This window comes from Phalacrocorax aristotelis, chromosome 2, assembly GCF_949628215.1.
Source record: "Phalacrocorax aristotelis chromosome 2, bGulAri2.1, whole genome shotgun sequence".
NCBI lineage: Eukaryota > Metazoa > Chordata > Aves > Suliformes > Phalacrocoracidae > Phalacrocorax > Phalacrocorax aristotelis.
This window is the reverse complement of record NC_134277.1, coordinates 46,552,201-46,579,541: the sequence shown is the minus strand read 5'-3', so window position 1 is coordinate 46,579,541 and position 27,341 is coordinate 46,552,201. Positions and strand designations below refer to the sequence as shown.

The 27,341-nt window shown below is 39.4% G+C and overlaps 1 protein-coding gene across 11 annotated transcripts in view; it reads right to left on the bottom strand.

The window, feature by feature from the left end:
* Positions 1 to 27,341, bottom strand: part of ANO10 (anoctamin 10) — a 136,107-nt gene that overhangs the window by 96,946 nt on the left and 11,820 nt on the right. For 4 of the 11 annotated variants that reach the window (XM_075083325.1, XM_075083327.1, XM_075083324.1 and 1 more), the window contains exons 7-11: positions 23,792 to 23,847; positions 22,189 to 22,263; positions 21,005 to 21,187; positions 17,390 to 17,581; positions 14,859 to 14,987 (exon numbers count right to left, since the gene is read on the bottom strand). In XM_075083325.1, coding sequence (XP_074939426.1) covers positions 14,859 to 14,987; positions 17,390 to 17,581; positions 21,005 to 21,187; positions 22,189 to 22,263; positions 23,792 to 23,847 — 635 coding nt within the window. Of the gene's footprint in view, positions 1 to 5,320; positions 7,050 to 7,094; positions 7,396 to 9,046; positions 9,150 to 13,074; positions 13,221 to 14,858; positions 14,988 to 17,389; positions 17,582 to 21,004; positions 21,188 to 22,188; positions 22,264 to 23,791; positions 23,848 to 27,341 lie in introns of those variants that run through there. The other 7 variants (XR_012658969.1, XR_012658972.1, XR_012658971.1 and 4 more) reach the window with 6 other exon arrangements.

Here is a 27,341-nt window from a genome sequence, read left to right as displayed (position 1 = left end):
GGCTTACTGGACTGTGTGGATCCGACGGCCTGGCACGTCCGACCCACAGGAGTATAAAGCTTTAGTGGACACCGGCGCACAGTGCACCTTAATGCCATCAAACTATATAGGGGCAGAACCCATCAGCATTGCTGGAGTGACAGGGGGATCCCAAGAGCTAACTGTATTGGAGGCCGAAGTGAGCCTAACTGGCAATGAGTGGCAGAAGCACCCCATTGTGACTGGCCCAGAGGCTCCGTGCATCCTGGGCATAGACTACCTCAGGAGAGGGTATTTCAAGGACCCAAAAGGTTACAAGTGGGCTTTTGGTGTAGCTGCCTTGGAGACGGAGGAAACTGAACAGCTGTCTACCTTGCCCGGTCTCTCAAAGGACCCTTCTGTGGTGGGGTTGCTGAAGGTCAAAGAACAACAGGTGCCAATCGCCACCACAACAGTGCACCGGCGGCAATATCGCACCAACAGAGACTCTCTGATCCCCATCCATAAACTCATTCACCAACTGAGGAGCCAAGGAGTCATCAGTAAGACCCACTCACCCTTTAACAGTCCCATATGGCCAGTCCGGAAGTCTAATGGAGAGTAGAGACTAACAGTAGACTATCGTGGCCTGAATGAAGTCACTCCACCGTTGAGTGCTGCTGTGCCAGACATGCTAGAACTTCAATATGAACTGGAGTCAAAGGCGGCCAAGTGGTATGCCACAATTGATAGTGCTAATGCATTCTTCTCAATCCCTCTGGCAGCAGAGTGCAGGCCACAGTTTGCTTTCACATGGAGGGGCGTCCAGTACACCTGGAATCGACTGCCCCAGGGGTGGAAACACAGTCCTACCATTTGCCATGGACTGATTCAGACTGTACTGGAACAGGGAGAAGCTCCAGAACACCTTCAATACATTGATGACATCATTGTGTGGGGCAACACAGCGGAAGAAGTGTTTGAGAAAGGTGAGAAAATAGTCCAAATCCTTCTGAAAGCTGGTTTTGCCATAAAACAAAGTAAGGTGAAGGGACCTGCACGAGAAATCCAGTTCTTAGGAATCAAATGGCAAGATGGTCGTCGTCAGATTCCAATGGATGTGATCAACAAAATAGCAGCCATGTCTCCACCAACTAGCAAAAAGGAAACACAAGCTTTCTTGGGCGTTGTGGGTTTTTGGAGAATGCATATTCCAAATTACAGTCTGATCGTGAGCCCTCTCTATCAAGTGACCCGGAAAAAGAATGATTTCAAATGGGGCCCTGAGCAACGACAAGCCTTTGAACAGATTAAACGAGAAATAGTCCATGCAGTAGCTCTTGGGCCAGTCAGGGCAGGACAAGATGTAAAAAATGTGCTCTACACTGCAGCCGGGGAGAATGGCCCTACCTGGAGCCTCTGGCAGAAAGCACATGGGGAGACCCGGGGTCGACCCCTAGGGTTTTGCAGTCGGGGATACAGAGGGTCTGAAGCCCGCTACACTCCAACTGAAAAAGAGATATTGGCAGCATATGAAGGGGTTCGAGCTGCTTCAGAAGTGGTTGGTACTGAAGCACAGTTGCTCCTGGCACCCCGACTGCCGGTGCTGGGCTGGATGTTCAAAGGAAACATCCCCTCTACACACCATGCCACTGATGCTACGTGGAGTAAATGGGTGGCACTGATCACCCAGCGGGCTCGAGTAGGAAACCCCAGTCGCCCAGGAATCTTGGAAGTGATTATGGACTGGCCAGAAGGCAAAGATTTTGGATTATCACCAGAGGAGGAGGTGAGACGTGCTGAAGAAGCCCCACTGTATAACAAACTGCCAGAAGATGAGAAGCAATATGCCCTGTTCACTGATGGGTCCTGTCGCCTTGTGGGAAAGCACCGGAGATGGAAGGCTGCTGTATGGAGTCCTACACGACAAGTAGCAGAAACTGCTGAAGGAGAAGGTGAATCGAGCCAGCTTGCAGAGGTAAAGGCCATCCAGCTGGCCTTAGACATCGCTGAACGGGAAAAGTGGCCAGTGCTCTATCTCTCTACTGACTCCTGGATGGTGGCAAATGCCCTGTGGGGCTGGCTGCAGCAATGGAAGCAAAGCAACTGGCAGCACAGAGGCAAACCCATCTGGGCTGCCACATTGTGGCAAGATATTGCTGCCCGGGTAGAGAAACTGGTTGTAAAGGTACGGCATGTGGATGCTCACGTCCCCAAGAGTCGGGCCACTGAAGAACATCGAAACAACCAGCAGGTAGATCAGGCTGCCAAGATTGAAGTGGCTGAGGTGGATCTGGACTGGCAGCATAAGGGTGAACTATTTCTAGCTCGGTGGGCCCATGACACCTCAGGCCATCAAGGGAGAGATGCAACATACAGGTGGGCTCGTGATCGAGGGGTGGACTTGACCATGGATATTATTGCACAGGTTATCCACGAATGTGACACATGCGCTGCAATCAAGCAAGCGAAGCGGGTAAAGCCTCTGTGGTATGGGGGACGATGGCTGAAATATAAATATGGGGAGGCCTGGCAAATTGACTGTATCACACTCCCACAGACCCGCCAAGGCAAGCGCCATGTGCTTACAATGGTAGAAATGACGACTGGCTGGCTGGAAACATATCCTGTCCCCCACGCCACTGCCCGGAACACTATCCTGGGTCTTGAGAAACAAGTCCTGTGGCGACACGGCACCCCAGAGAGAATTGAGTCAGACAACGGGACTCATTTCCAAAATAGCCTCATAGACACCTGGGCCAAAGAGCACGGCATTGAGAGGGGATGTGATACACCCAATCACGCACCAGCCTCTGGGACAATTGAACGGTACAATGGACTGTTAAAAACTACACTGAGAGCAATGGGGGGTGGAACATTCAAGCACTGGGATACACATTTAGCAAAAGCCACGTGGTTAGTCAACACGAGGGGATCTGCCAACCGAGCTGGCCCTGCCCAGTCAGAAATCCTACATACTGTGGAAGGGGATAGAGTCCCTGTAGTGCACACAAAAAGTATGCTGGGCAAAACAGTCTGGGTTCTTCCTGCCTCTGGCAAAGGCAAACCCATTCGTGGGATTGCTTTTGCTCAAGGACCTGGGTGCACTTGGTGGGTGATGCAGGAGGATGGAGAAATCCGATGTGTGCCTCAAGGGGATTTGATTTTGGGTGAAAACAGTCGATGAACTGAATGGCACAATGTGAACTGCTATATAATACTGTGTGTCACCTCTGTGTTGTATCAATGATATCAGAGTACGAGCCTCCCAACCCATGGAAGATCAACTATGAAACAAGCCGTGCAGCAGTGATGGAACGATGACTGACTCGGTATGCAGCAACCCACCGCCACACACCATCTCTCCCACCCGGAAAGACTGATACAACAGATGGAGCCCAGAGTCATGGACTGGGTGAACTCAATGGACATTTTAATGGACATTTTACAGGGAAGGTCCATGAACTAAGGGAATGATGTCTGTGTATTATGTTAAAGGATGGGAAGGGGAGGGGTGGTGGTTGGTACAGTTGTATTGCATCATATGGGACCTGGGCATGGTGTAAATGGTATGGAATAAGGGGTGGAGAATGTGCTGGTTTTGGCTGAGAAGGGGTTAATTCTCCTCACTGTGGGGGTCTGCTACCTTTCCAGCTTCCCGCGCTCTGCCGCGTGGCGTGGCAGGGCGGGCCTGGGAGGGGCAGGGCCATGGTGGGGGCGGCTGACCCCGACTGGCCAATGGCAGGTTCATTCCATACCATGTGACACCATGGCCAATATATTGAGGGGGGGCAGTGGCAGCGCGGAGGTGGCGCGGAGGCGGGTCGGCGGGCGGCTGCGGCACGTGCGGTTAGTTCCGGCGGTTCGTTCCCCCTCTCCCCTCCCCCGGGGCTTTGCGCCTCTCGTTGTTCTCCTTTACATTGCATTTCTGCTGTTGTTTCTTTTAATTTTAATTATTAAACTGTTCTTATCCCAACCCACGAGCGTTACCCTTCTGATTCTCTCCCCCATCTACCGGTGGGGAGTGAGCGAGCGACTGTGTGGGGCTGAGCTGCCACTAAACCACGACAATTCCTTACTATATATGCAACCAGTGTTAGAATAAACTAATACTTCAATTTCCAACATACTATTCTTCAAGATGCATTAATAATTTACCCATTACAAACTACTCCTAGTATAGCCATCTTTTTAAAAAATGAAGCCTTTTAGAAGCTAGAAGAACAAGTACTGGAATTCCATAACTTTATGCTCTAAGCTATAACAGTAAAAATTTAAACATTTCATTTAATAAACTGTTTATTCCCATTTCACTGGATTTTAAAACAAGTTTCACCCAGGTTATGAACTTCTGGAAAAAATACACTGAGATGCAGTAAGATCAAGTATCACAAACTCTTGTATTTCACGTTTAATAAAAGATAAACTTATATTTGATACTGGTTTATCTGTAATCCCTATACCATGCACACACACACACTTATCTTATGACAAATCCTCTGACTAAAACTAACCTTGATCAAACATATTATGGTTTATGAATTCTCAGGAAATTCTAACTGTATCTCCTTTGTATTATTCATTGTAGTGATTTAGCCCTTTATAGGCATGCATTAGAAGTCTCCCATGACTTCAAAAGGACTGTTCAAGGTATTAGAATAGAGAACAGCAGCATAGCAGGCGGATTGCACGCTGCCAGATAATGACAAATCCCTTTGAAAATTACACATCATTCCACTAATTTCTTCTGATCAGAAGAGTGAAATTCTGGATTGAAACTTCCTTCCAGTATAAGATAAAAATTCAATGCAAAAACGAAGTAATTAAGCCCCACTACTTTTGACATTTACTTTACAGCATGAGTCACAACCATCTTCAGCCTGCATTTAATAAAACATTTTCTTTTTTTTTTAATAAACCCATATTTTAAAAAGCAAATTATGCTATGGAACTTTTTCTTAAAAGGGTCAGGAGGGGAAAAACTATAGCAACAAATTTAGCTCACTTTTAAATAAAAGACTGTAGAACTCATGTTACAAGTTTCCAATAAATGACTAGTAATTACTTTTACAACACTGAGTAGGTGTGTAACAAAGTCAACAACATGAATACAAAAGTTGATGCAGAAAGCTTAACAGTCCAAACCAGAGTGTTAGAAATTATTGTAAAGAAAATTTAATAAAAGCAAATTCTTCTGCAACTTTATACCTAGAAAACATGCAAGCGACAATACAGACGTTCCAACACAGGTATGACTGCCTTTTTCCTGCTATTTGGAGACAGTTTTACTGATCTCCTGTTCTCCACCTCTTTTCCAACTGCAGCTGCAAACCCCACATTTTCTACCTTTGGATTCCCTTACCTCCTTACAGCCATTCATTTTCACTCTCCATCATCTGAGGATACAAATGACAAATTGGATTAATCCTCCAGTACTACACAGTTTAAAAACCAATCAAACAAACCAAACAAAACGTAGCACCTTAGACAAAGACATTACATAAAACTTTGGAGACAGGAAGACCACCACAGTCCCTGAGAAGGAAGGCTTCTAGTAGTAAGAACAACACAAAGACACACTACTGCAAATTGCATCACAGAGGTATGGAAACATGATACCTGAATCCTATAGCTCTACCTATTCTCTAGGAAATGCCTCTATTCAGGCTTGTGCTGGCAGCTAGGGATATCACATTTGCAGAAAATTATATTTAAACAATTTAACGGAATAAACTAATACATTATTTACAAAACAAAACAATTCAGTTTTATGAAATGCTAAGCCAGCCTTGGAATGGTTGTGAAGCCAGGAGGCTTTGAACATTCATACACTATCTTGTCATTCAACAATTACTAATCTTAATGAAGTGGAAGGTAAACAATGAATATTAATAGGTATTAACCTGGCTTTTGTTTGGCCGTTCAACTTCGAACTGCCAGCAAGGAAGCTGTACATTCTGATCATATTTGTACATTAAAGGAAACTTCTTTGTGGGAAATATTAAGCTAAGTGGGTTTTAAAGAGATCTGAAAGTCTGATTCTTATGAAGTTCTTTAAAAAGTCTTGTAATTGTCTCCAAAGCTCTGTTCTCTATTCATCTTCCCTTTTGAAGTTTTGCCATTTTGGAAGCCTTGCACAATCCCAAAAGGAACAGAAAAGAATATTCCTACTCAGTCTTCCCCTGCTGTTTTTTCAGGTTGACACTTCTGAAAGCACTTATTAGCATAGTTAAGGAGTATGCTCTCTTACAGGTAGAATTCCTAAGGTATCTCCCCATCCAAACTTCCAAGTATATGCATGGTTTAAAAATACAGTAGCATCTACCAGATAATATTAAATTCATGAGGAATGGCACAATCCCAGAAGAACACACATTTCTGCTCCTTACTGAAGGGACCCCAACATGAGTTAAATCATTGCTGTGATCCTTCTTGAAAGTTCAGGTCTTTCACCTAACTAGCACCTGATACCTTTGTAGCTCCCTGCTCCTACCACCACCTGGCTGACAGCAAGGAAAGGGTATTACCTCTTTGCTATATTTGTTTCTAAAGACACCTCCCAGGTTTTCCTTCCCAGTGAGAGGGCTTCCTGTGCCACCTGATTTCTCGACATCCACTATAATATCCCACCCACACTGGCAGTATCCAATTTAGAATTAAGAGTCCTTCTTACACAGAGAAGACATCTGAAAAAAAGAGCAGAGAAAAGCTAGAAAAATCCAGAGTAGAACAAATACACACAATGATTACTTATTAAGCTAAGAGTATATTAACATTAGTTGCTTAATTAGTTTTTTACTACAAAATAAACTACTTCTGAAAAAGTGAATATGCCATGGTATAAAAGCATTGCATACTGCCATATGCAGCTGTGGACAGCTCATTTTCAGTAGTGAGAAAGGTTCTTAAAAAGGTTTACACTGCAACTCACCAGATACTGGGAATTAATTTTGAGAAATCGTGACTACGTAGTTGACTGTACTAATATACTCTTCCCTTGGCCTCTGCTGCTGAGAGGATTCTGGCCTAGATAGACCCATGATCTGACCTATTCTTTGTACATACTCCGAGTTCAGCTGGATCAGAAATTTCTGTTTAAAAGAAAAAAGTAAAGCTGTATTTCATACACTATGTCTGACTTTTACAACCAAGATGTATTTATTTAAAGATAAAAACAACATTCTGAACTGTGCCACCCTAAAGTGAGGAATTAAAATTACCGTCAAATTCAATGCTCCATTGTGGCAGAGACAGTAGTAAAACGTATCGACACGTTTCAGTTATCAGGGTTGAAAAACCTGATGCAATACAGTGGTTTCTTGCTGTCCTACACATTACTACACATACCCGCATATTTAACACATTTCAGAGTTTGTAGAGTACAATTCATTGATCTGTGTGATGATTTTTGAACTTCCAATGTAGCAAATTGAGAATCTGAAAAAGGAAGGGTTTAAGAACAGAAAATAAGGAGCAACAAATTAAAATGACTCACAACTGGGAGAATGCACAAATGCTGTTTTAAATTCTGAGACTCTCAAAAAGCCATTGTACTATTTAATAGATAGATGTTAATATACATTTTCATTTCCATACTGGCAGAAAGCTACAGAACACAACCAGCAACTACAAACTTACTTAGAACTTCGGGGGTTTTTTTTAATGTTTCTTTTCATTCTGACAATCTTTCCCCATTAATCTTTACTATTCAAAGTGAACAAAAATCTACACTACATCCCAAAAACAACAGTAGATGGCAATTAAAAGACCTGTGATAAATTTTGGTTTTGGAAGTAAACATAATCTCTATTAATGTACAACCAGCAAAATAGTCTTTTTTTTTTAACCTTGTTGATATGGTCCCAGGAGTCTGGTTCAGCAGCAAGCTTTTATAAAATTTTATACAGACAAATCCATAAACCCTCCCACCATCTGAAGGTTTAAAACCCTCACTGAGCTGAGAAAAAAGACCCCTGAGAACAATCTGTTCCCCTGTTACTCAGAAGAATAACTTATCTAAAATATTTAATAACTTTATATTCAAAATAAACCTACAATTTCAAGAATCTTTTCCTAAGTATATGTATAAAATGCACAGAAATTTAAGTTCATTTTTATACTTAAAATGTTGTCCAACAGTAAACTAAAGAATCAGTAAACTTTAAGTCTTTATACTACAGTAACCTTTAGAAACTTCCAGTAAGTGTTATACCAATGCTATTCATCATCTTCTGGTAATTTTTGCTAGAGTTTCAACTTGAAATTGAAATATCAAACTATTTTTTATGGCTCACAACTTCAAATCTAGGAATAAACCAAATTGCAGTGGCTCACCTGTCTAGCATAGAATACAAAAATCAAATTACTGTTTTGTACAATATTAGAAATGAAGACAAACATGTCAGATGTTTAAAGGAGGACTTCTAGATATGATTTCTGATGTATATGTATATATATTACGTGTATGTTCGCAGCAGAGGTAGAGGTATTCTTGAAGAGAAATAATATGTTAATTGAAGCCACCAGTGGCTCGGATTAACCTTTTTTAACATTCAGAATTAGTAATGCTGCAGAATTATTTTATGTAGGTATACATCAATGAACCAAATAATTAAACAATTTACATAAAGTACATTTTTCCATTTATCTTCCCACATTTTTCTACTTTTGCCACAAGTGCAAGCATAGATAGGTCTTGGCCAGGATATCTGTCTCACCAAAATAAAATACCTGATAAATAAGCTTGATAAATATTTTCTCAAAAAGGAACTGTAAAGCTGTCAGTAAGGTTTGTACCTTATCATGAAACATTTCAGAAAAAGAGCCTTAATATAACTTCCTAATGAATACTTATTATATATTATAGCTAAATAATCAAATATTTTTTCCTATATATTTGACTATTAGACAAGTTTAGATGACACATCAAATATTTACCAGTAAATACTACTCCTTACATTTATACCTGAAAACTGACAAATGACTCAGGTTATAAATGAAACACCCTCATGTAGTGCACACGCATGCATATCAGTATGGAAAAAACACACTGCCACAGAAAAGAATTAGCACATGGAAAGACAGATACCTGGATACTGTTGCCAAAAAAAAGTTGAGTTGTACAACTGCTCCCAGGAATTATTTCCTCTGATCAATGAGCAAATCCACCGAGGACAAAGAAAGAATGCACACTGCAACTCGCAGAAAAGATAAAAGGGGATAAAGTCCACATGAAAAGCACTTTGTTTCTTTAAAAGTGTCACTGCCAACTTGGAAAACAGACACTGAAGACCTGGAGGGCGGCCTGTTGTATGGCCAACAAGGCTGCAGGGTTGAAGAACCTGACATATAAAGAAAGGTTGAAGGAACTGGGTTTGCTCCACTTAGAAAAGTGAAGGCTTGGGAGGGTGGGGAGGATCTAACTGCAGTCTTCCAATGCCTAATGGGTAGTTTAAGAGACAGCAGAGGTGCCCTCTTCACAAGGATGCACAGTGAAATAACAAGAGGCCATGAGCCACTGGTTGTTTCAGGGAAATTTTGTCTTGCCATTAAAAAAAAATTCTTTGCCACGAGAACAATTAAACAACGGAATGGGTTGCCCAGAGACATGGTGAGTACTTCCAGTGAGGGAAAGTCCAAGTCTTTGCTTAGCTTGACAAGGACATGGACAACCTAATCTATGGTCCTGCTTTCAGCAGAAGGTCGGCGCAAATAATCTCCAGAGGTCCCTTCCAGCCTAGACTACTCTCTGATTCTGCACGTGAAACTCTGCAGCTATACAGTTATTTTAGATTAGTACCTGTCACACAGAAAGAATTTAGCAAAAGATCGCTTTATGTACAGCTGCTTCGCTTCAACTTTGCAGTGTTATAACTCCATTAGTGTCAATGGATTTATATATCCATGTATGCTGATGCAGTCTGTTTTTCTGCATTTTTTTTTACGTTTCTTTACTATTTGAAGTTGGCCAATACGTAAGTGTACTTTGTATATCTGCTAAATCCCAAACTCCTGAATTCTACACAAATAAAGCTGTTTGCTCCACACATACAGAATGGTATACCATGCAGAACCACACTTCACTTCCACCCCGCCAAAATGGAGTCTCGTGTGTTATTGCTATGGAATAAGCCAACTAGTACCGTTTCTTTAAAAATAAAAATATAAATTTAAAAACCGCAGCGTTATCAGGAAAAAAACAGATAGCACTGAACTCTGTTGCAAAACATTTAAGGATTTTTTTAAGGAAATAAAGGGAAAATACTTTAATTTTGACTTAACAGGCCACTTAAAATTGCTTTTGCTCAGGAACTGGATGTGGAAGATCTTCAGCAGCACTCAGGATGCAATGCTACTAATTTCCAAGTTGATCTAGAAAGCAAGTACAATGATGCCTAGAACCAGATGATAAATATACCTTCCCACCTACTAGAATCCAAACTGCTTGACTCTGGTACTGTTTGCCAGTTTCTCTGGCGCATCATTTCAGAAACAACTGTCAAGTTTACTGCTGAGCTGACTGAGTGTTGAGGCCATTATGTTAAGAGCGCTCAGCAGAAGCTCAGAGCTTCTACTGTACACCAGGAGGCCTTTGATGGAGAAAGACATTTAATAAAATGGAACTCCAGAGAAAAGCAGATGTACCAGACAACTCTCAACCACTTTGACTTTGGATCAACTTTTAAACATGACACCACTAACTTTTCAGCTTTATCAACAAGATACGATTCCTGCTTTCCAGCTTTTGATAAATGGCCTATCAGCTCCTCCTCACCCAGAAAAAACAAAGCTTAAGAAAGGGTTGCTTCCCTTATTCCACTCCATACATCTCACAGAACTGACTTGTAAAAATGTGTATATACACATACACACACACATTTTTATGAAGCTCGTTAAGATCTATTTCAAATCTTTACGAGGACTCCATGAAATCAAATCCACACAGACCAACTGTTTATTTAGCCACGTTTACTACAAATAGGCTAGTCCTGTCCTTACATTAAGGTCCTCATTTTCATATATACCAGAGCTGATTACATTCTTCCCAAAACCGTATTTGTAGACTGTAAGGTCAGATTTTACACTACAGCTGTCTAGAGGACCCTCCATTATTACTTAGTATTTCCAAGCTAATCCCCAAATCCCTCAATGTGACGTAAAATATCCAGGCTAAGTGCACCGCTGCATAAAAGCCTTCCATTAGTTTACTACATTTCAGTGCTGGATACACAATGAGTTACTCTTGGAGATTAGGATACATTCATGTTAAGCTGTACTTTACAGCTATTGCTTCAAACACCCCTACTAATGTACTGTCTAAAGAAAAAAAAAAAGGAAAACCACTACATACAACCGATTTCTTGGACTTAACTTTCAGAGTAGTCCTGTAATATATTTAATCAGTATTCCTTGCATTTATGAGTGTCTATATTAAAAAGAAATAGTCATCAGGAACAAAACTCTGCTAACAATTTTCAAAGAAAAATAAAAAAGCGCTGCAGAATTAAGGTTACACCTTGTTTTAACCCACTCCCCCAACTATTCACCAAATTTCTTCAAAGTCATTTCCTCTTTTTTTCAAGTTGGCATATGAAATCGGAGGTCATTGGGAACAGTTTCACATGAGCACAGGCACTTGCTTGGAACATCCAACACTTTGCACCTGTGGTTCATACCAGAAGTATGTGCCTACTGTAAAGCCTGAAGAACTAAACACTATGGGATATAACTTTTTTAAAATTATGTTAATAAGGGCTTATTGTTTCCTGCTTTAAGGACACCCACCTACTTATTTGTTTGAAAACTGCACTTGCTGCATTCAGTTAGCATCCATCCATAAATAAAAGAGGGGAAATTCATGATTCTGCTCCTGGTTCAAATCATGTTGCCATGGAAGCAGATGTTGGATTGATGAAAATAGGTCAACTGTTCAAAAAAAAAACCACTGTTCTAATACTTAAAAATTATTATTAAATATTATTTTAATGCTTACCATTATTATTAAATGCTTAATGTTTTATTCTATTTAATTAGTATTTACTTTGCTGATACAACATGTATTCCCACCAAAAGTGTAGATGGCAGTGGAGTTAGTGTTGTTAATAAAAAAAAATTATTTTGCATAAATCTGTAGGGGCTGGGTACAGAATGCTTAGGAGAACTTCACACACAGTTCTTCATTACATCTGTATGGAGTGATGTCAAATGTTGCCATATAAACATTTTTCCATTTGAAGAGTATTAGTATTATTATTAAAAAGCACTAACTTTTTATTTTTTAATCAGGGCATTGCTAATACCTATGCTTAGCTTTGGTAAGAATAGTGCATTTTTTGTTTAGCTTTGCATCAAACATATACAAGTATTCAAGTGGAGTCTCAATTACCTAAACCTGATAAAAATATTTAACAACAGCTAAGATTTAAGTAGGTTACCCCATCAACTGAACACGTGAGAGCATACATAGCCTACTAGAAGACATTTCTTGTGCTCATTAACATTTTCACACTGCCTGGCAAGATGCTGACAAAATAGCATAAACACACTGTAAAACTCTCACCTTCACCTGAAGCAAATACCAGAAAGTAAAATAACTCACCTGTATCATGTGTTTCTGAATCTCTACTAGGTGATCTAGAATGCTTTTCTGTCAACACCCTGACACATCCGACAGAATTTTTTCCTACATCAATACTGATGTACTTTAGATGCACCAGGTTTGTCCTATTGGTTTAATGTGATGTATTCTGTTCCTGAATTTTCCTTACAACTGAAATGCACAGTTTAATTATTAGTATATATAGTAAATATATACTATATTTACTAAATATAGTAAAGGTGCATAGGAATACTGCCAATATATGAGATTTGTGCTGCTTTTGTGGTTTAGGGATCTTCCGGTAGATGAAATAATACTTACAGGAGAAAGATTCAGTGGTGCAGAAGTCCCACAAATTTAATCCAGCACAAACCTACAGCACTGCCATGTATCTTCCACACACAGTTGCTTCTGCCCTGCTCCCTTTCGCCAGTGAACTGGGCCAGACAGTTTCTCCCAGATCAATTCCCTAATCTGATTCATCATGCACCAGATAAAAGAAAGTGCCAGTGTAACAGATAAGATGGGAATAAATACCCAGGAAGCAAAGGCAAAAATAGCCCCACCTCTTTAAGCCGCCATCAATCCATACTGCTGCTGTTCATAGTCCCACAGCACCTAGTAATCCTCCCTTCTTTCTGCCTTTTGTAATGAAGGTTTTAACCTGAAATATGTACAACGTAAGTGCTGATAAATCATTTCTGTAACTGAGAACATGTTTAACTGTCACTACAATGGGAATGGTCTTCAACAGAAGTGATATCATGTTTGTGGTGTTCATTTTCAGAGTTTTTTTTAATTAAGATTTATACATAAAACGTGTTTCACTTTGGAGGGCTCTTTTGGCCTCCAGAAACTTCATAACTTGTGCTACAAAACTCCTTGCAAGATTCTACAACCTGAGCTATTCTCTGACTCATTAAAAAGCAAAACAAAACCACAAAAACAACCACCCCACTAAAAACCAACCAAAAAAAACCCCACCAAAAAAGCCCCGAACACTCCCTTTCCACAGCATTTATAGATAATCTGAGATACAGCACTGTTAAAAAAGAAATTCCAAGAGCTACTTGCAATTTCTGCCATCTAAAGGTTTGCATATAAGCAGAACTCAGAATTACAGGAAAAATATTGGTATTCTCCTATGGCCCACCAAGAAACAGAGGCCTGCCTAGAGACCAGGTAGCCAGCTTCACATTGAAACAAATAATATGGGAATAAATACCCAAGAAGCAAAGGCAAAAATAGCCCCATCACTTTAAGCTGCCATAAATCCATGCCGCTTACATTCAGTCATACAGTTTTCATAATACCATCTCTCTGGATACATTGTCCAGTAATGAACTACAGCATTACATTTAAATTGCCACATTAGTTTTATATTAAAATACCTCACTGAGGTTAATGTAAACGTTCACACATGAATAGAAGAATACATCAGGCTGTCTGTAGACTCGAACTTCAGTAAACCAGTTGACATGATTCATATTTAGTTAACTCTGCAAACCTTAAGGCTTGGAAAATAAAACTCAAAGCAAGCTCATAATTCATTGCGTAACACTTAACACTTGTATAAACAACAACAAAGAAGTGTGTGCTCCTGTTGCACCTCTGTAAGGCGATGCAGTTTAACAACTACACATAGACAACCCAGACCTTTTGCCACAAGAAAAGTAATCCAGTTCCTAAAAGCTACAATAGCATAATGATGGAAGTCAAGGCAATGCAATACAAGAAAGCTCTGAAAGAACGATACATAAGGGCAAAGTCCTACAACCTCAGCTGTTATATAACATGCCCACGGTCATCCCTCTTTGCCTGAGAAGGAATGACACTCAAGTGTTAACTACATAAAATTAGGGAAATATGAAAGCCAAATGCTGTTACAATCACTCGTATTTATAGTCACCATACATACTTGTTTCACATAAGCCTTACAGGAAACATCCATAAAGATTATGTAGGTGGTCTTTACAAGATATGCTGGGACGACAAACCAAGTAGAGAAATAATCAGTTCACAAAAACGTGGTTATTTTGCTTCTTGAAATAGCACTATTAAATTATTGAAATACATGGTATCTTGGGAACATACAGAAAAGTATGGCAACAACATTTCATTTACAGTACATGAAAACACAGAAAAGAAATAAAAAAATAAGACATCCAAATACTTCTTTGATAGGGAAATCTTCATTTCCTTTTAATGTAAGGTGGGGGGTAGTCTACTCCCTGGTATCATTTCCACTGTTGTTCATGTCATTTGCTACTAAAACACATGCACTGTTTGAAGGCAGACTTACCTCTACCAATGCCACAGTCAGAACAAGGTCCATTTTTGAATCTGGGAAAAGGGCATTCACTTGCGGAGACATTCCAATCAATATGCAATTAGTTACAACTGATATTACACTCATAGTTTCAAAAGCCAACTGAAATAAAACACAAATATATTTATAATTATGACCATTATCTCTAATTTACCAGTCCCCAAATTGCTCTGGACCATACCTCTCTCTGTTAAATCCTCAGAAGACCCATTATTTTAACTTTTTACCTTCCTTTATCTTTTGATTTCTACAACATAAATCTTGTTTGGCAAGCAGTCCAGACTTCATCAGCTTTAAGAAAAGCAAGCACAAGACCACAACAAGGTTTGCAATTCCAGAAAGACCACCTGGAAACCCTGAATTTTTCTCTAATTTCATTTCTCTATGTGCATGTGTGTTTGCTGTAAAGAAGTTAAAACAGTATTCTTCCACAATTCCATAGTACTGTAAAGACCTTGAGAAGTTATTCAGAGACCACTAACATTCTGGATGTAGGTAATGCCAGATAACTTCCTGAAAAATGTAGAATAATCCTAAAGGAAAAAAAGTGGACAGGAAAGCAGCCTTATCCCCAGTATCTTCGTAACTCATAACCTGAACACACAGAAGTGTACAGTTGTACTCCCAAGCTTAAATTTCTTGCAGGATAATGGAAAAAATGCAAAATTCCTAGAGGAACTAACAGTCTTCACACTCTGGTTTTGAAAGTTTTGCCTGAATATTAAGTAATAGGAAAATGTAAGGATGGTTCAGAATGTCTTTTTTTAAAATCGCAACCAGTTACACAAGATGAAATTTGTTGAAAGAAAGATTTACACTCAAATGCACACAATTGCACAAGTCTAAGAAGCTGTTGCCTACAGAGCTCCCACAAAATGCCTGAAAATAATACTACAGCGTGACATTTACTTGGTTACTTACTCCAAGGTCCTCTCTGGAACAAGAAAGACTGAGAGTGAATTGTAGCAATTGTCACAATGAATTAGTAGAAGTAACTTTGCCCTTGACAACAAGCTGGTGACTCAGCTCACCTGATAAAGTAATTCCAGTACTCCTTTAACAGAAATCTTTCAGCCAATGCTATAACTTCCCACATGAAACAGGTAATTAATTTTTTAAGTCTTATTTAATTCACAAAGCAAATGCATTTCTACCCTTAGTTAAAATCCTACCCTGTAAAAAAAACCCACATGACTGTACCATTAGTGTTACGGTTTTTCAGCCTACTCCCTAGATAGAAACAAACTATTCTGGCAAAACAAATGCTGTTAATATAGCTGCAGCTACACTCGGGACTTATGACTACAGCTTCATTTAACTGGTGGTCACACCACTGGTCAATGCAGCTCTGCCATCAAGATGTTGACCACATAGATTTGGACTGAGAAAATGCCTCAGATATTAAAATGCAATCAGATTGTAATGTACACATGTTAATAACTTTTAATATTAAAAGACTTTTGTAAGTCCACTTCATTAACACCTATGTACATGTCTAATGAGCATTGCTCAGAATATTTGGTTTACATGTTTTTACAGTATGTTTCATTCAAGGTTTCCTGTTTTCATCTCTTATCTTCCAGTTGTTTCATTTGGTACCAACGTTTACAACCTCTCCAAATTAAACAATCCGCTGATTTATTGTGCCCTTTCTCTCCATTACATATAATCAGAAAAGTTGTTAAATAAAACTATAATATGGATCATCCCCTAGAAATTTCATCAAACTACTTCACCCTCCTTATCAGGCCACTGCCGTTACAGAATGTTAAAGTCTCTGCATGTGACTTAGTAGTCATCTTTCTTCCCAGAAAAACTTCCTGTTTTGGAGTTTTGTAGGGTTATTTTTAGTCAGAATCAGTTCATTGACACAGCGTACTCAGCAGCCTCCAAACAAGCTGGTACTAGCGTGACTGCATGGGCAAACAACTGAGGACAGAAAATCCTGAAGCCATTACTGCTAGCATTAAATCGTTTAGATAGGCCACAACGTTCAGGTTGTGCAGAAATGACCAGCTCTTGCTCCCAGATCCAGGTTATTTTCAAATTAGTCAGCCCGAGTACCAGTAATCACAAAGGCAAACAGCCAAGCATGGCTTAAGAATCCAAGTACTTACCTATCATTCTTCATTGTTTTTTAAACCCTTGCTAAGCTCCATGCTTCTGAGATTGCATCAGATATTATAATTTTGAAAACTATGTTGGCTGTAAAGAGTTGTTGACAGTATCTGGCAGCTTTGCTTTGTTGCAGTTGCAACAGGACTACAATACATACATCTCCAAGGACTAAAGGAAGGATGTTTTCTTTTCAAAGGCAACTGGAAGACATGTGGTCAAAAACCCTACAAAAAATGCTCTAGTTGGATAGATAGTATCCTCAGGTGCTGAAAAGAACTAAGTACCTACTAAACTTTAAAAGCGGTTGATGTGTCAAACACAGCTTAAATACGTTTGTTAAAGTCTCTTAAAACAAATGAATAGAAAAAGAAACACATAAAAATTACCTGCCAAACACCAATATTTGCTGTGGGTTCTGCAAACGGCCGCTTGTAAACTCTACACATTTTTAAAGCATCAGAATGTATCTCTGTGATGTTGTTTAACACCGCAAAGACAGCTGCCAGTGGATAAACACATGAGAAGAGACTCACATAGCCAAACTGTAAGAACAATTCCAGGTAATCATCAAAAGTACCCTGAAAAACAGACCAAAAATAAGAACAACTTTAACCCACAAACACATGAAGAAACACAGAATTAACAATACAGTTGTAAACACACTTCCTCATCCCAAATCAGTTCTTTGGGAATGACTGGTGGTAGAAAAAAAGAACAAAACATACATCTAGTTTGGAATTATTCAATTACTCAAAACTTTCTAATAAGGGGAGGCCAAGGTTTTCTTTTTGCCTAATGCATTTTCCGCAACAGTCATACTTCTTAGCCCTATTACATGAAGTAATTTTATAAACACATTCATCACACAAATTCTTATCTCAGTGAAACAGTTACAGAAGGAACAGTGGGGGACAGGAAAACGGCATCACGCATTTAAACTGCCAGAACATTCTCCTAAAAGCGTTGTGACAAGAAAAGTCCTAATATTCGAAACTGTCCATGGAAGACCTAACTAGAAAGGCAGGTTGGTAGATAGGCAACTCTATTCTGGTATTTCTGCTTGGTTATTTCAAAACAGGTAAGTCAAAATTAGTGGCCCACTTGAAGGCTGAAATGACAGAATGCAGCACTGACATCTAAAAGGAACAATTAATGCAAAAAGCCCTGTTTTGGCAAATGTGCAACACATCTATCTCCTGATCTTTAAACCAAGAATGTGGGCACTTGAATACCGATTAAGTATTCTCATGTAGATTATTATGCATATTTGCATATTAGTTTTGTACTATTAATAATAGTTTTCTATGATTGCAGCAGCTATTTATGGATGCGAAGAACAAAACCAACTCATTTCTAAAGAAAAGGTGCTCGCTGAACAAAGGATGGTGAAATACCATGAAGTAGTTAAACTGGGATCTCGCTATGTTGTATTCGCCCAGACCCACGCATTTTCCTCTCTCTCAAAAATGAGGTTTAAAAATAAAGACTTGACAGTAACTGAGACGATTACAAGAACCACGTAAAATTGGTTTTGGCATCATACATCAGTCACATGGTTCTCTAATCTTTTCCAGCACCTAGTGTTGTTTTTTTTTTAGGTAGCAGAGAGAGGCAGAAGCCTGTAAGCTCAGAAATCAACATGGGGTGGTCATTAGCTGCATTTTTCCCTTGTGCTCATTTTTAAGTTGTGCAGTATAGCTGGGTCTGACAAACTGATCTGCGGGCCAGACACTCAGGAGCTACCTAACTTTTAATACCACTGAGATTTTTCCACAGAAGTCTTTTGTACGAACTCTGAATTTTAGTAAGGTGGGACATTTGTGCAGGATCGCTCACTGGAGTGGCGGTCACTGATCTGTCCCTGCTATCAGTGTCTCAGACAACTGTTGCAGGCAGGGAGCAACGCTTCCCCTTGTGCTCCTCCTTCTGGTAACTGCACAGTATTCCCACACCTTCTTTCCTGTTCCCTAGTCCAGTAACTTATTGACTTTTCATACTCCACTGTTCTAAAGTAAAAGGAGTATTTCTTTTTCTCCTACTCAGTTTATGACACTTTTTGCAGGAAGAGGGGAGTTTGATAGTATGTTAAAGAAATTTCAAAGTGTGCCATTGTCAGCTACAAAAGCAGCACATAAACTACAGCATCAAGGAAAGAGAATCAACAAAAAAATTCAGGGCGAAAATTAGAGGAAAGAAACTGAAATTTAAAAGAAAAATAATTTTAAAGTGACTGCAGGACGTTTTTGCGTCTTAAACTGGTTAAGGGCTGGAGATCTGAAAAGTGAGAAAGAGAACAAACAAAAAAGAGAATTAAATGTTAGAGTAAGTGAAGGAAGGAAAACAGGAGAGCCTGAAACACCAAATTCTGTCAAGACTCCTGCTAAACTTCTCAGTTACTAAACATAGTCAAATGCTTCCCCCTTGTGACAGATCTAATTTTAGAAATACACTTGCCTGCTGACAGCTCACTGCTTGTGAAAAAATCAGTTGTCTTATACCGTGTATTCACAAGCACAGCACAATTAAAATCTTTAGATTGAAAATAAAGGCCTTGAGTACACAGTACCTTGAACTGAAACCGAGGCTAGCAGTGGACACCTCCAAGGCAGACACAACTCTACAATTGACCTGTTGGGTCCCTGTGGAAAATTATTCAGGGCAGAACAGTACAACAGGTGCAGACACATTTGATCCAGCTCTGCACAGGAAGCACTGGGCTGTGTGACTCAAAGACACCACACTGGCTTTGTATGTGCCAGCTGAGAATCAGAACTTAGCTCAGGTCTAAGAGGTAGAGCCTATTTAGTAAAGCCTATCAACGCCTGATGCTGCCACAGAGCTTTTGGAGCTGTGCTGGCCTGTTTGCAGGCACAGTGCTGGATTGTGCTGATTTACCAGTTCAGACAGAAACTAACTTAGGGACTTCTGCTCTGTTCTCTATTGTAAGATAGCCAACACTCTCTAAATCTATCTCTCCTCATATAAAATGTGGGAAATACCAACCTTCCCAGAGGAACGCAAGTATTAACATTTGCACAGTTTTTCAATTGCAAAGGTAGTACTTCTTTTTCTTCTTCCCATTTCATGGTACCTTTTGCAGGGAGAGGAATCTGATACAGTATTGATATCAAATGTCAAACTGCTATTCTCTACCTTTTACAGAAAGAGAGGAATCTGATACGGTATTGATATCAAATTTCAAACTTCTATTCTCTACCTTTTACATAAAAGGTATGCCATCTACATATAATTCTTATTCTGTAAAAGTATAAATCATACAGTATTAAGCCTCTCCTGACTTTGCTTGCAGCACCTGATCAAGCATGTTGTCAGTCTGTAAGGCTATAACATACACACTAATGTCTACTTTGTTACTTCCTTTAAAACTGCAAGTAATGAATTGCACAAAGTCTGTTACATATAATTAAAAATTGTACTGGGTAGGAGGAGGACAGGAACAGAACTAGGAAGACCGTGAATGCCAAAACTGTAGTTTCAAGAAGCAAGAGCTTCCAGCAGTAGTATTGGTTTGAAGAGCTGGTCTCTTCTGCCCTCTCCATTTCTGGCCCCACCCAGACAAGAGGGGAGTCCCTCTGGCTATAGTTTAATCGTCAGTTTAAACTACTATCACTGCAAAACCAAACTAAAACAGAAACAGCCTCTCCCTTCCCTACAGGCTACTCATCCTGGTAGCCCCCAGGCTACCCTTGGAAATTAGAAGTATATTACACAAGCAATTCTTCCAACGATATGGGTTAAGTAGCTCAGATCCAGCTGTTCATTCCTACACCCTCATGCTGGTGTAACTGGGATCCTGCATTGTATCAGTTTCTTAATCCAGTGCACCTATAGCTGTATAAACAACAGTTTCAGCAAAACTGATGAAGCTGGAAATAAGCCACTAGGCCAGACAGCCAGGAATATTTTAGGTTGCACTAGCTGACATCTCCATCAACTACAGCCCAGAAAACTTTTCACTCTCTTACAGCAGTAAAACGTACCAAATAGGTGCCCATTTCTTTCTCCAAGTTGACTTGTCCAACTATTGACAGGTCTGTATCTGTTTTCAGAGAACACGTGCGTTTCTCCATCTTCCTCTTATGTCTCTTTTGGAGCCAGTAAGGAAGTAAGGATTCTGCAAACTGATTAAGGATCTGCGAAGTTATCAGCAAAGTGGCCAAGCTCTTAAGTTAAAAAACAAACAAAACACACAAAAAGAAAAAAATCAATAGATCTGTGATAAACCTACAATCATTTCCAATGTTGTGTGTTCTCATAGTACTGTAGGTTGTTATACTTTGACAACAGAAGGCCACTCAAAAAAAAATGATCAATAGCATATGAAAAGTGTAGCTGCTTTAGTTCCCAGTCTTTGCTGTGTGCTGAAAAGGACAAAATAGGAGTTAGATATCTAAATATTTTGTGGATCTGGATGTATCTTGGAGGCAGTACACAAAGTCCAGTGAAGGGTAAAAATACACACTTAACCTATACCAACAGCAATAACAGAGTTAAACAATGAATGTTTTCTTTTTTTTTTTTCTTTCTTACTTTTTACCTTAAAGTATAGGAAATGTCACAAGCATCAGGTCTCACATAGTTACATCAACTGTTTTGCTAGAGATTTCTTTAGAGGAAGAGAGTTCCTAAGCTGAAATTCTTGTTCTTTTGTACATGATATTTAGAGCAAGAATATTTTCCTTATACCTGATCTTCATACATGAGTTCAAAAGACATTAACAACAGAAAGCTGATTTCAAATACCAACTACAAATTATTTTTGCTTTCATTTATCTCAGCTCCTCACTGTAGTCATAAACTTAATCATTCTCCTATCCTCAAGAGTCTCTCATTAAGAACACTACAGAGAAAATCATTTTCTAATATAAAGGGAAAGGAGGAGGAAATGAAAATTTTGCAGCCTCATCTGTGTGAGGGAATAATCAATATATTTGAAAACAGCTCCTCATTTATGTGAAGGGAAAGAATTGATCTACATTATTCTGTTATGATTCTGCAGCTCTGCTAGAGGAACTGAAATATGGAAGCGGGATTTGTACGAAAATATTAACTCGACAATATATTTCATATGTATTTTAGAAAAACAATTAAAAACTGAAGTCCTATTTCAATCAATCTTATTTTCCAGATTCATCAACATTCTTAAGATGTTCTTGGAACTCACCTGCCTCAGAAGCTTCATATCAAACAGCACAAAGGCAATGTAGAAGAGAGATGCAAAACAATTTAAGAAGTTGAACTGCAATTAAAAATACTTGTTATTAGTACTCAAACAGAAGTTCAAATGTAGAATATTCTCTAACTTAAGTTACCTTGACTAAACAGCTTCCATGCAGATGTAAACTGTCTATTAAAATGTTCTTTACAATTTTTAAAACTTAGGTCACAAAAACCTCATTTTCAATATTGGTCCTACTCTGATTTTCATTTGACAAGCTTAATGCTTTCCTAAAGCACATTACACAAAGAAATGTGGACATTAAGAACACATCACCTTCTACTTAACTTTCATCTTTTGGCAGTTTCCCCACAGGTAATGCAGTACAAAGGATGCATACATCTTAATTTAGGGCAATGATTTTTTTTTTCCCCCAAAAGTACTTTATCAAAATACATGCATTGGATGATACATCTTTCAATACGTCCAACTGTTCCTTGATATATGTTAGCTGAGCTTTATATTTAATGATTTCAAGAGGTTTTATGGCCAAGAGAAATATTCCCTGCTTCTAAAATGAGATATAATCACAGTACTGTACACGAAAAAACATAATCAAGCTCTAAAGAAAACTTTTCCTACTTGCTGTCAGTGCTAGAGTTCATGGGCAACATAGATAATATTGGGGAGTGCAGAGAGCCACTCAAACTTGAAGTGAAATGTGGGTGGGAGTACATTTGACATTTTATATTTTTGAATTATTTTATATAAATTTCCTATAGGGAAAAAGAGAGGGTGCTATTTTTTGAGAAAGGCAGAGACAAAGCTATAAATGATATGTACAAGAGTTTTAGCTCTAGAGGTTACCAGTAAGAGAAGGGTAGCAAGCAGATTTAAAAAAAAAAAAAAAGCGTGTATGCTGAGTTGAGGGGAAAAAAGGGAACTCTGGAAGAGAATTGAATGATCTTTTCAAAGAGGAAACAAGAAGATCAAGTCTCAAAATACGCCAATCTTTACAACTGCTTTTACTGAACATCTTCTATGGGAATTCAAGACCTACAGTACACTTCCTTAGAATCAGTGTTGCATCTGGATACACACCAAACTTATAGACACATACACAAAAACTACTTGTTCAGAGCCACAAAGTAAATAGACCAGTATATACTATAAACTGCACAGGAGCAAGCTGATGGACCTAGATCTCCAGCTTCCTCTGACTGGTTGTCTGAATGTTGGTACAGGTGGAAGTTAATACATTACCTTTTTCAAATATGGGTTTACCATAAAATCTTGTAAAAAGTGAAAGGAATAGTTCCCACTTGAAGACAGGACCAAATCAATGAATAGGAAAACTTATATATACAGAATTCTAATGAAAGAACAAATCAATACAAATAAAAACCCAACTCTCCACTATAAAAACGGGCATCTAAAAGAGTCTAGAAGTTACTGCAACCACAACAGAAATTCTGTTTACTCTGACATTTGTGCTAGTGTATTTCCTTGAACAAAACCATAGGTCAGTCAGGTAATGCTAGGAAAGCACTAATAAAACACAAGTTCTTTTTTAAAATCATCTTAAAAGCTGCTTATACTACATACTTACCACCAAAACCTTCAGAATTAAATGATTTTGGTATGAAGATTCCAGCCTGTGATTTTCTAAAATACCAACAAAATTATTAATCAGTAAACAGCAGAAGAATCATAGAATCATTAAAGTTGGATCATCAAGTCCAACCACCAACCCAACACCACCGTACCTCCTAAACCATGTCCCAGAGTGCCACGTCTACACATTTTTGAACACCTCCAGGGATGGTGACTCCACCACCTCTCTGGGCAGCCTGTTCCGATGCCTGACCACTCTTTCAGTAGAGAAATTTTTCCTAATATCGAATCAGGATTAATCAGGAATAAACACTTATAATATTAGACATTGTTACACAAAGAAAACAGACATTTTCCTTCCACCTAAAAATTACTTAACTAATAGTTTATGGGGAATAGTTCCATCAACACATTATGGCAAAAAGAATTTATACTGTACCAGTTCCTCACTTAACCTATAAAGCTAATCTCATGCAAAATACTGACACATATATTTTTTGCCTACAACTCCAGTGTTTTTCCTAATGCAAAGGTTTTTCCTTTTACACCTTTCTTTCTCAGAAGAGCTGTTTTGTAACAGAAGAACCATCCATCATTCTTAACACTTCATAAAATGTGCCTAGTTATTGATTTTTTCTTTGGCTGAAAGCAAATGCAAAACTAACTGGAATATATTATGAAAAACAACAATACCAGATTTGATTCAAAACCAGTAAATGGTCAAGGAAATATTCCCATCCTTCTGCAAGGAATTTAGATCAGACCCTAAATTCTAAAGCAAGACTAAAGTACATGAAGTTCAACTGATGCATTTCTCATTCTAAAATTAAGATTTTCAGTTCATTCAAGATAAACTGTCTGAAGCTGATGTTTGAGGAGGCTGGTTACTAGAGGGGGAGGATACGGAAGTGAACAGATTTCCCATTTCTTTTTGCTATTTTGTCAGATTGTACCTTTAAAGCCCTGGCTAAGCAGTAACAATGAGGAGGCTGCACACTAGCATGAGCTGTGTCAACAAGGCTGAGACACCAACACCTACAGACCTTGCTCAGGACAGAACAGCAGGGTTCTACTCTGACAGAGCATGAAGTTGGGCCTGACACATGGAAGAAGCACTCAGGGGACTGAATGCAATTTTTACTTTTAGCTTTCACCAAATGATCAGTTCTCATGATAAACGGGTGCAAGAGTGCTTAAAAATACCCCAGACTGTTTCCTATGCTTCGCCAGTTTAGCTGGTTAAGTCTCATCTTAGCTGAAAATATGCCAGGTAGAAAGGGAGGTAGGACAGCCAGATGATCTCTTCATCCTAGTCACAGCATGACAGCACAAACACACTGGGTAGCACAGAAAAGGCACAAGCGGTCCGTGGAATGAGTTACATAAATACTGTTGCTGTTGAGTATGAAACATCAGCTTAAAACCAAAAAATCTGCATTAAAAAATTTGGGGTTACCTGTTAAAGACATTTTAGTCTACGTGATCAACACAACCAGGCATTTTGCACACAGGCTTTTTCTTGCAGTAGAATGAAAAACAATGAAACAAAACAGTCAGTTGAAAACTAGATATGAATTTAAAAGTCATTATTTAAATAAAACCCTTGAAGAGCCATAAACAAATCAAGGAATTGCTTGCTTTTACTACTGCTGCTATCAAGTTGAATTTGCTGAGCAAATCATTTTGGCATGCATAACCAACCCCCACTTCAGCACCTCTTCTTACTCTGTCTTCTGCATCAATCTCCGTTTTGCTTAATCTTTCTTAGGTTCATTTTCTGGGCTTCCAGCTTTAGTAACCTGGATTCTGTCTTGTAAATGTATGCCATATCAAGCTACATAAAACACCTAACTTCACAGTGGCTTAATCTATTAACTTTGTCTGAAATTGACTGCACATCTGTAGAAATGCTAAAATTCAAAATGAACACTAACATTTCACTATCCTTATGCTAGGTTACAAAACATAAGGCCCAATCTGTTAAAGAAGTCACACACGCAGGAAAAACAAGGCAATCTATTGTAACATTCTTCTTCTGAGAGAGCCCAGAGGAAAATATTTTGACTGGGATGTGAAATCTCTTCGTTCCATATATAGCATACACAAACACTCTCATATGGCATTTAGTTGATGTTTTTAGATTTTGTTCCATAATCTCAGTGCTCTGTCCTCTGCACAGAAATATCAGTAGACTAAGATGTATTCAGCAAACCCAGGTGGTGGATGCAAGCTGCCTGGACAGTCCCACCTGCCACCCACCTGCGAGATCCCATCCCCATGATCTCACCTCACCACTTTTGCCAGGACTATGGCTTAACTAGCCAAACACAGCTAAATCACAGAAGGGGGACTTCTGCACCAAAGGCAGAAAGAAGCTGAGGAGGAAGGCAGGATCACCTCTTTTGATGGCATACTAGACCCAGACCAAATTAAACCAAACATAAAACTGCAGTTTCAGAAGACTCCAAATAAGTTTAAGAAGTTAAAATGGCCATGTCTTTTACCCCACAGTAAAAATCTATTACAAGAGATTTCTTCAGCATTCCATTGAACTAGAACTCACAGTAACATATTCAACAAAGAAGCAAATTTTAAACATCTGGGATTCATACAATCATAGAATTGCTTAGGTTGGAAAAGAACTTTAAGATCATCAAACCCATTAACCTAGCACTGCCAAGTCCACCACTAAACCATGTCCCAAAGTGCCACATCTACACATCTTTTAAATACCTCCAGGGATGGGGACTCAACCACTTCCCTGAGCAGCCTGGTCCAATGCCTGACAACCCTTTCCAGGACAAAATATTTCCTAATATTCAATCTAAACCTCCCCTGATGCAACCTGAGGCATTTCCTCTCGTCCTGTCGCTTGCTACTTTGGAGAAGAGACCAACACCCACCTCACTACAATCTCAGGTAGTTGTAGAGAGCGATAAGGTCTCCCCTCTCAGTCTCCTCTTCTCCAGGCTAAACAACCCCACCTCCCTCAACCTCTCCTCATAAGACTTGCTCTCCAGACCCTTCACCAGCTTCCTACAGCAGATCAACATTCCTGTCCAACTTGGTGTCATCGGCAAACTTTGAGGGCACACTTGATCCCCTCGTCCACATCATTGGTAAAGACATTAAACAGAACTGGCCCCAACACTGAGCCCTGGGGAACACCACTTGTGACCACCTGCCATCTGGATTTAACTCCATTCACCACCACTCTCTGGGCCCGGCCATCCAGCCAGTTTTTTACTCAGCAAAGTGTACACTTGGCTGCTCATGGCTTAGACAGTTTCTCCAGGAAAATGCTGTGGGAAAAGATGTCAAAGGCTTTGCTAAAGTCCAGGTAGACAACATCCACAGCCTTTCCTTCATCCACTAAGCAGGTCACTTGGTCATAGAAGGAGATCAGGCTGGTCAGGCAGGACCTGCCTTTCATAAACCCATGCTGACTGGGCCTGATCCCCTGGTTGTCCTGTAGCTGCCGCCTGATGGCACTCAGGATGATCTGTTCCGGAACCTTCCCCAGCACTGAGGTCAGACTGACAGGC